The sequence below is a fragment of the Malurus melanocephalus genome, unplaced genomic scaffold, assembly GCF_030028575.1.
Source record: "Malurus melanocephalus ecotype Western Australia unplaced genomic scaffold, MMel_1.1 scaffold_452, whole genome shotgun sequence".
NCBI classification, from domain to species: Eukaryota; Metazoa; Chordata; class Aves; order Passeriformes; family Maluridae; genus Malurus; species Malurus melanocephalus.
In genome coordinates, this window is record NW_026623684.1 from 344,231 (window position 1) to 354,131 (window position 9,901).

At 35.8% G+C, this 9,901-nt stretch overlaps 1 protein-coding gene across 1 annotated transcript in view; it reads right to left on the minus strand.

The window, feature by feature from the left end:
• LOC130581972 (voltage-dependent L-type calcium channel subunit alpha-1D-like) overlaps positions 1-4,133 on the minus strand; it is a 35,472-nt gene extending 31,339 nt beyond the window's left edge. The window contains exons 1-2 of the mRNA XM_057380402.1: positions 4,103-4,133; positions 3,015-3,211 (exon numbers count right to left, since the gene is read on the minus strand). Coding sequence (XP_057236385.1) covers positions 3,015-3,211; positions 4,103-4,133 — 228 coding nt within the window. The remainder of the gene's footprint in view (positions 1-3,014; positions 3,212-4,102) is intronic.
• Between the last annotated feature and the right edge of the window lie 5,768 nt (positions 4,134-9,901).

Genomic DNA, 9,901 nt, shown 5'->3' on the forward strand with positions numbered 1-9,901 from the left:
AACACCCCTCACCCTTAAATTCCCACCCTTGGGACTGAGGAGTCATATTTTTTGTGGATAAACCACATGATAGCTGCTATCCAGTGAGTTACAGTAAGTTAGAGAGAGAAGAGAGGCCAAATGCAGACACTAAAGCCCTGTAGGACACATGGGATGGGGATGCAAACTGGGGAGCACTGGGATTCCCACAAGAGTCACCACCATCTGAAGGGTGCCCAGCAGCAGCAGGATCAAGGCCTCAATTTATAATAGATATGCATAAGAGAAAAAGCTTTCTTGGTGCTTGGAGAATTGTTAAACCAAGTTCAGTGTCGTTAACCAGGTGATAAAGAGCTGTGCCACTGAGTGCAGTTGGAAGTTGTCATTTCCAGCTCTCATCCTTGCTGACTGAATGCCACTTTACACCATGCAAAATACTGCAGATTTCATCTACTCACATTACACCTGCTAGCAAGAGAAGCTCACATAAGTTTATTTCACTGTTCACACAGTGACCAAATGAAAAATGAGAATTTTACATGGTTTCTGATATTTGTGACTTTGGTTTTATTTGTTTTGTATAAAACTCATTCAGTCCGTGTATTATTTACAGAGTTCTAAGGAAAAAGAAATCCACAAACACCATGCACATTGAGCTAAAATGGCTTGCTTGGATTCTCTGAGCATTCTTTCACTACAATTTGTTATCCTTATAATGCTTTTACAATTTTCAAATGAAATTAAATCTTTTCCAATTTTTAGCTAAATCTACCTCAGCTTGACCCAGTGATAAAATTAAAAYCTATAAATTGTCATTCCCCTTGTCCTCAGCAAGTAATTACTGCTCGACAATGGGCAACTTGATGGTCTATAGATAGAAAGAATCTGAATCTATTATTTAATTATATAAGCATCACTTAAGATAGATTCCAAAGCCACTTGAATATCTGATTTTGATTATATTTCACAAGGTCAATAAATTTCTGCTTTGTTATCTAGTAATCCCAGTACCATTTGTAATAAAATGAAAAATTACATCCGTGTACTTGTAAATACATTGACAACTCCTCATAGAAAATAAGCAAAAACAACTCATGTAGTTTCCAATTGCTTATAATTTTCTGATAATTTTCAAATTTCATTTTGTCTGATTATGAAAATATTCAGCAGCCTGTTTTAAAGACTTTCTTTTTTGTGCTGTCAGTGGAGACTCTGYAAAGGTTTCTAAAGGGCAGCAGATTAATTAGGTCATCAAATCCCGGGGGAAAAAATGTTTAATTCTGAGCCACTCAACTTAAAGTGTTTCTACATATTTCATAACAATTGTATTCTAAACACAGCAACTTTCCAAAGTTTTTGTATGAGATTTCTCTGAAAAAAGTTGGAGGAATTATCAGCTCCTGAAATGTGGGTATACTTTTGCCCCAAAAGATATTAAATGTGCAATCTTTTTCTAGATGACCATGGCACACCTTCCCTTTCAGGAACAATTACAATAATTGTCACCACCAGAACACAAACCATAAAACACATACTACCTCTACATTGCCACAATCTCCCAGAAAACTGAGGAGAGTTGGAGTGCAATCCTCAAGGAACTGACAACCTTTACCATGAGAAACCATGCAGTAGCCTAYATGAAACAATATATCACTGTTACTYATTAGTGTTGAAGGTTTATRTGTTTCTAGCCAGTTCTGCAACTGATGACAGAGRAAGCAGATATTCATATCAGCCTTTTTTGTTTGTTTTCCAATCCTAGAAGAATGCCATTTTATCATTTTAATTATCTTTTAAGTGATATTCTCTTAAAAACATCTCCATAGTTTATGCTTCAGTATCACAGATTTTATCTGACACTACACTCTGGTGTTACATGTTTCATTAACTGCTCATTTCACCTTGATTTGCAACAAATGACCACAAAAAATCAWGTGGTCATTCACTGGGTAATAGTACATCTTAAATGCATGCAGTACTCCACAGTAAATACTCCCACTTGGCCAGACAAACTTGAACAAACCTACAAAGTGAGCTGATGTCAGCAACACAACCTCCAATAAGATACCCCTTGAGATAACTCATCCCTTTTAAACATCTTGCTAACAGTGATCCTTACCAGTAWTCACTTTTCTTCCATATTTTCCAACATTTGAACGGTTAAGATTATGTTTTTTATAAGGTCCTAATAGCTGCAAAGACTTACTGCTGAGTACAAGTAGTACAGAATATTCTCACGGATGTTCAGCACCTATGGGAGGCTCTGTCACGGACTTCTTGAATGGCCTTAGACTGATCACTCACATCAGATACTGAGATACTCCAAGATTCCCAAAAAGAGTGTCACATCCCCTAGAGTGGAATGGGGTTAAGCAGAGGAATGCCTGTCTGTGTAAAAATCTATTGTTCATTTTCCTCCATTCTCATTGGAGATACATCTTCAGTTTCCCAGTCTGTGTCCAGCTGAAGGTTGATGTTGTAAGGCTCTGGAAGTACCAAACTTTACACCAAAGGAGCCTTTAAAAGTGAGGATTTACACAATTAGGTTTGGGTATACCTTTTGCTGCTTCCATAGAGATGATGTCAGGGCCACAGCTCTTGTAAATTGTAGTTTCTGAATGGTTAACAAATGATTTTCAGTCCCCATGGCAAGCAATGTCAGTTGAGAGCTTGCTTTGTTCTAATTTATGTTAACACTGTGAAAAATTCTGCACAAATACTGCAAAAAGAGAGCTCTTAARCTTAATCAGTGAAGACATACTTAATATCTGTAGGCTCCCACRAAAAAATGCAAGTCCAAAGGACACAAATGTAGTTTTACATTTATCCAAATGGAATAGGCAAAAAAACCCCTCAAATAAGCAATGAATAAATTTGTTTCTAAAATGTCCTTTTAGCCTGAGGAGTCCAGAAACAGTATGCAGCTGAGCTTGCCTGCTGCACAGCTCACCAAGATTTCCTGCTGTGGTTGAATCCCCACTTGAACAGAGAAAATTGTTTAAAAGCCAACAAAGCTCAGTGATTTCTGAACTTACCCAGTACAACACATCAGTCCAYCCTTCCATGGTTATGCACTGGAACACAGTCAGCATTGCAAATGCAAAGTTATCAAAGTTGGTGATGCCTCCGTTGGGTCCAACCCATCCACCCTTACATTCGGTGCCGTTCATGACACACTGACGGCCATTCCCTGAGAATGCACAAGGTGCTGGATCTTCTTCAACTAGTATATCTGCAAAAGGACCAGAAAATCACAACTCTGAGTTCTCACATTCTCATGATCAACCTTCTTCAACCCTTCCCATGAAGAAATATCAGTGCTATTGTGAGATAAATCCAGCTCTCAAGCTAACAAAGACAACACATGAGAGTTTTGGAGATTTAAGTCTCTCTCAGATCTGGACCTTATGACCTCAAAATAAGTTAATCAAAATAATGTATATAAGATCGTGAGTAATTAAGCCGTGGAAAGAAGCATAATGAAATAATAAACCATTTCTTAGAAGCTCYTCATGTTGATTCTTTCTTTCCTCTTCACTTCTGCTACTTCACTTCATGGCACTTCCCACCAACACACAGACCACTAAGGAAAACTGATCTCATTCCTACACAGAAATTCCTCTACATTTTTTACTCTTCATTACTTAAGTTGACAAGAAAGCACCTTTAGCACCAAGTAAGATGGTTTCACTCCTTCAAAGTTCTCCCATAACACGCACTTTCATTTCATTATTTCACCTGGCTGAAAGAACACTGTTTTCCTTTTTCATTCATTTCAGAGCTGCACTCCTTACCACAATACCACAGTATGGAGTTCTACCCTGTACACAGTCACCCCTATTATTTCCACTGTGATATTTCAATGACACATATCAGAAATTAAAACCTATTCAGAGCATGGCTTTGTCTGTAACTAGTTTGATTTTTTTTTTTGTGACTTTGGCATTGGGTTGTTTTTTTATTTTTTTTTTCTTTAAAGCACTGTACCTAAAATTATGAACCAGTGTAAGCTGGGGTTATAATTGCTTCAGTGCTTTGGCCCCTAGCTCTATTTCAAATTGAAATCCCACAGATTTGAAACAAAACATCAAACCCTTATTTAATCAACAATTTAATAACTTACCTGAATCAATAAGAAAACAAGATTTGTGCATTTTTCCAATAAAAAGTTCCAATCCTATAATAGCATAGATTATGATTACAAACAATACCAAAAGGGCAATATGGAGGAGGGGGACCATGGCTTTTATAATGGAGTTCAGGACAACTTGTAAACCTAAAAAAAAAAGAAAGAGGATACAAGATATGAACATATTTCTATATCTTGCTCTATCAAATTTTATATAATTACACATTACTAGAAATTAATGATACAGAGATGCAGAGATAAACAGGATTTTTAAAACATCTACTGCCCAGAACCAACAAAATATTCCTGTAACATAAAAATCCTTTCAAGAACTCTATCCAATTATTTCTTCTGCTAATAAAGGTTATATCATAGAAGGCAGTGCTTGAAATGTGTCACAAGAATCTATGGGTATTTTTACAAAGAAAGGGCACGTAGTCAGCGAGTGCCTGTAGGTCATTTTATATGACCTTTAAAAAGTTCTGTGCTAAAACAACTTTGTGGCAAGTTCCAAGAAAATGTACACTCAGTCAGCTGTAGAAGCGTATTTTTGCTCTGAGAAAAATATAATTAACTTGGAAAACACATTTTAACTCTGAGCATACTTATTCTTTCATAATTTATCTCTTTCAAAACTGTTCTATTTTCTTTTTTCAATTACATATTTATCCAACTTTTGACTTTACCAAAATCAGTGAATCCCAGAATAATGGAGCTGCCACAGTACCAATACGAATAAAATATTCCTCTTTTTTAACTTGGTAGACTTTCTGACATTTAATAGAACTGCTTTGGTCCTCACTGAAGCCCTTTTGCCAAATATCAATCATTTCCATGTAACAGCCCATGATTCAATAAACACAGAATTAATTAGCTTTCTTCCTTTGAATGCCTTGGAAAGAGCTGAACTCTAAGCCTTGAACATCATATAGCCCAAATAGCTTCAATAATTAATAAAGCATTAAAACAGGAAATATCAGGAAATTCAACTGCTTTCTTTAAACAATATTGTTCTACTTTTTAGGTTTTCTAATTTGTCTGTTAGCTCTACTGGGATAAACAGAAGGCATTCATGTGCATTGGAGGGAGTAGGAAACACGGAATATGTAATGTGCTCTGGCATACACTTCCCAACATATAAACTATTTTAGGACCACCTACACTTTCAGATGCAGGGTTTTAGAATTAAAAAAAAAATCTGAATTTTATTTTCTGGAGTATTTGCATTTTAACATGTAATTTACTTTTATATAAAGCTTCTAAAAGGGAAGTGTATTCCCCTGTCTGCTTAYTGAACTGTGTAAGAAGATCATACACTGACTGAATTCACAATCCCTTGCTCAACTTGAAATAGGGTATCACTCRTCTTGAAATTCATTTTATAAACACAGCCAGATAACAAAATCTCAGCTTTATCCCATCTCAGTTCTACAGTGTCTGGAAGAAGAAGGTTAAATAACAAAGTTCCATTCCTGACTGCAATGGAAATAAAGAGAACAGAGCTTACTGGGCACTCCTGATACAAGCCGGAGAGGTCGCAGTACACGAAAGGCTCTTAGGGCTTTGACATCAAAGCCACCAGGTTTGCCACCTGAGTGGCTGCCACCGTCTGTTTCTTTGGTTARTTGTTCCAATATTACACTAAATAATCTAGAAAATGAGATGAAAGGTAAGGTCATCACTATCCATTTACCGTACAATCAAAGATAGTACTTTGGAAATTATTTGAACTGCAGATCATTCTGAAAAGCTGTTCAGATGTCAAATTGAGAGGTATATTTACACATTAAATCATGACAGAAAGAGCTATGAAGTGCAAGACTTTATAATCCCTCTAGAGAATGAGGATCACACAGTATCCAATAATTTAGCATTCAGCTTATATACACAATTTGCTATTTTTAAACAGATGAAGCGCCATTGCCACTTTTGTTCAAACATTTTAGCTTTAACATTTGGAGAATTAATCTTCCCTTTAGAAGAAGAAATAGATAATAACTAAAACCATCTGGTTTAATTTTGGTGGAATATATGAACTCCAAGTGGCACAGCAGTGCAATATTCTATATGCAGTCAGCAGAAACTGAATATTTTAAAAATAATTAGAGTTCAACATTTAATAACACCAAAAAGATTTGTTTCTTACACATAATACCTCTGAGGAAAAAATATATTCCCAGATGGCTCATTTATTATATTGTACTTTTTCCCTGCAGAAATGAATTAGTCATTCATTAGAACAGTTTGCAAGACAAGAGTTTTATTTTTCTTTCCCACTTTTAGCAGCAGTTTAAAGTGATGCATGTGCTTGAAATACAAATTAATCTTAGGTTTATTTTAGTTTGAAGCTCCATTTCAGATGCATGGTTTTCTAGACTGTGGCTAGACCACACAAACTGTTATCCTTTGCACAAAGTCTGAAGTTCAATAGTTGCAGAGCTACACTTCTCCTGAAAGGATTATCAAGTTAATAGAGTTTTGCAATCCTGAGAAATGTTTCACACTTGTAAAGGATGCCTGAAATGTGCAGGGCTTTAGTTTGGTCTTGAAAAGTTTTCACAACTCTGGTTAACAGCTCTGTCACAYTGGATAGTGCCTTGAAACCATATATTATTTAATAGGTTGCCTAAACTGGATTATTGAAGGCTTTACCCTCCCCCAAAAAGCAATTGACCCATATCAGTGAATACCCATCCCTTCTGCTTCCTTCTGCTCCAGAGAAAAACTCAGCCACAAAGACTCTACAGATGCTGCAAGGAACATCAGCAGCCCACATACTGAACATCAAATCCAGACACTGAATATCAGGGGCTGATCCAGCCCTAGAATTTAATAAAAGTATAATTGCAGCAAAACAAACCACCTCAGTGATTCCAAGAGTGACTATTTATGCTCCAAAAACAGCCATTATTAAAAAGGCTTCTGAATCAAGTCCTGAATTGAGAGAAGCTGCTTTCAGCCTGTCAGTTCATAGAGCATTCAGAAAATCAAAGGGTATAGGAAGATGCTATGAAACCTTTCTCCACCAGGACCTTATTCTTTCACAGAAATCAATGGAAATTACATGAGAGACCGTGAAGGTAAGTAGACTACTCAAAGCAATTCATACTCTGATGGGTTACAGAGAGAAGTGACAAAGATTAGAAAGCACACATTCACAGTGTGTCTACACTCTGTCATTTTATGTTGTCCAGCTGAAACCAGGACATTTGTCATTCCTAAAAACCCATTGAGGTATAAAACTATTGATCTTCTTTATTGAAATTTAAATTTATATTCCTCTACAGTTTACCCAAGTTTAAAGGTTTAATTGAGATTTCATTTTTAAAATGTCTCTATAYATGTTTCTCTTTTGCTTGTAGAGATTTCTTTAGGTATGATTAAGATTAATGCATTTGGGCTGCTACAGCTTCTGCTGAGAAAGCACATGAGGCAAATTTCAATATATTCAATGCAGGACATCGTGGCAGCTCTTTCAAAGCTATTAGAATACCTAATGAAATTTCACACTGAAGCCAGTCAAATAGAATCAGGTCCAGAAATKATTCCATAGCCACCTTGGGTTATATATGAAAATCAATTTTTCACTGGGCTTTTACGTATTAATTAAATAAATGGGACTCATGCTTGCTTAATAATGTAGGTTGTGTTCTTATGGAAAGAACAAAAATGTTGCTCACAGTTTTGTCAGTGTGACATGTTAGGAAAGGTCCACCTTGACTTACAGACAGGCTGATGACAACCTGCACAAGAGTTTATATATATTTTTATATATTGGGTTTGAATTGTGACTTAACCTTAGTATAACATTTTAGGTATTTTATAAGATATAGTCCTTTTTAATTTTTATTTTCAACAGATTTGGTGTGAGCACTTGACCTAACTAACATTTAGCCTCCAATGATGAGTGTTTTATGAATTAGTGGAAAATTTTTTAGTTATCATGTATTTAGGACACAGGCAAAGATAGAGGTCATGTTAATTAGACTGCTCCAGGGTTACTGTAACTCTGTGGTCACTTGACAAAAGGGAAGAGGTCTATTCAAGTGACTGCTGGCAGGGGAACAGAGCTGGTGTGTGACAGTCTCCAACCTGCCCACCGAGCTTCCCCTTCAGGCACAGAGGCCAATCTGTTGAGAATGACCTGACCTGATCAAGGAGCTATTTATACACAAATTTTAGACCTGGACTAAAACCGCCTGCATGCCAAGGGACTGGCCCAAATACAAYCTTCCCAGTAACATTTAGTATCTCAYAATCAAATAGTTACAGATCAGGCAYTCTTATATTTGTAATACTTCCCCAAATTTAGCAAGGCTTTACCACAAATTCATTTGCTTTTCATCTTTTTCTTTCTCCGTACTGCAGTGACAACTTAAAAGCAGCTCACACTCWAATTTCTGAGCCTTTTCAATTACAGGCAACCCTTGATATGGCTGGAATTTTAAAATGAAATTAGAATTGCACRCTGCAAGCCAAGGTCTTGGTTGCTACAATATACAAAGTTATTCTAGGACTTTCTTAAAATTGTTCACTCCGTTCATTCTTTTACTCCAAAGAAACAGAAATCAGCATAGGCTGTTACAGCCAAACAGACCTATACATCACTGTAAAAAAGAAAATTAAATATTTGTATAATGAAAGATAGAAGTTACTTACCCTACTATTACTATTACAAAATCCAATAAATTCCATCCATTTCTAACATATGCATTGGGGTGAAATAATAATCCATATGCTATAATCTTCAAAAATGTTTCAACTGTAAAAATTATCAGGAAGGCATATTCTACTTTTTCCTGTAGAACACAAAAAAAGCACAATGAAAAACAACACAATGTAGCAGCTCTTTTTAGTATTTACAATCTGCAACAAGTGGTTATGTTGTACTGATCAGGACTAAGGAAATACCTTCATAGCAGTTTATTGCACAGGCTTTAATTGCATAACACTTAATGAGAACTGTACTGACAAGGTTATAATTACATAATTGCATGAGATTTTCTTGTTTTCACATTCTGTGAGGGGAAAAAAAGCTTTTCCAGCAAACATGGAAGCATACTGTACCTTTGCTTAAGCAAACAGTGTCATCCAGGTCAAYAKGATTCTCTGCATTCATTATAACCAGAAAACACTGTAGAACAGAGCCCTGGAAATATCCTTGAAGGGTAAGCAGTGGTGCACTTACTTTCCTTATTCAAGAAGTTTTAAGTTATTTAACATCTAATTTTACATTTTCTTGCAAGTTCCTTATCTTGATATGGAAACTTGTATGGATTTATTCTTCCTTCCACATCACCAGAATTTCATTAAAATACCCTACTATGCTTGAAGAAATTTTAAGTTACCRTATAACCACTTAGTATCATCAAAGCTCCAACATTAGGTTTGTTTCAATGTTTTCATAAAATATTATTAGTTTCTGCATTTTACCAAAATTCTTATTTCAGAGCTATACACTGAATCTCTTTTCCTAGCTACTTAGAAAGAAGGAACCTCCAAAAATATTATTTGCATACTCAATTTGGTAAATTGTAGAAATCACCACCAGCAAAACAGAGCAGTWAACATCTCTGTTCTTTTAACCTTCAGACAGGATCATTTCAGCACTTTGTTTAACATTTTGTTTTCTGTTGCTCCTCAAATATTACAGCCAAGAACAAAAGGCACAAAGAGTATGATTCATTTTTTAAACTTGCTCAGGAATACATGATGCTGCTCACCGATCTCATACGAGGTAATTACATGACTAGAACTGCTCAGTCAGGATTACAATCTTCTACTACCATTATT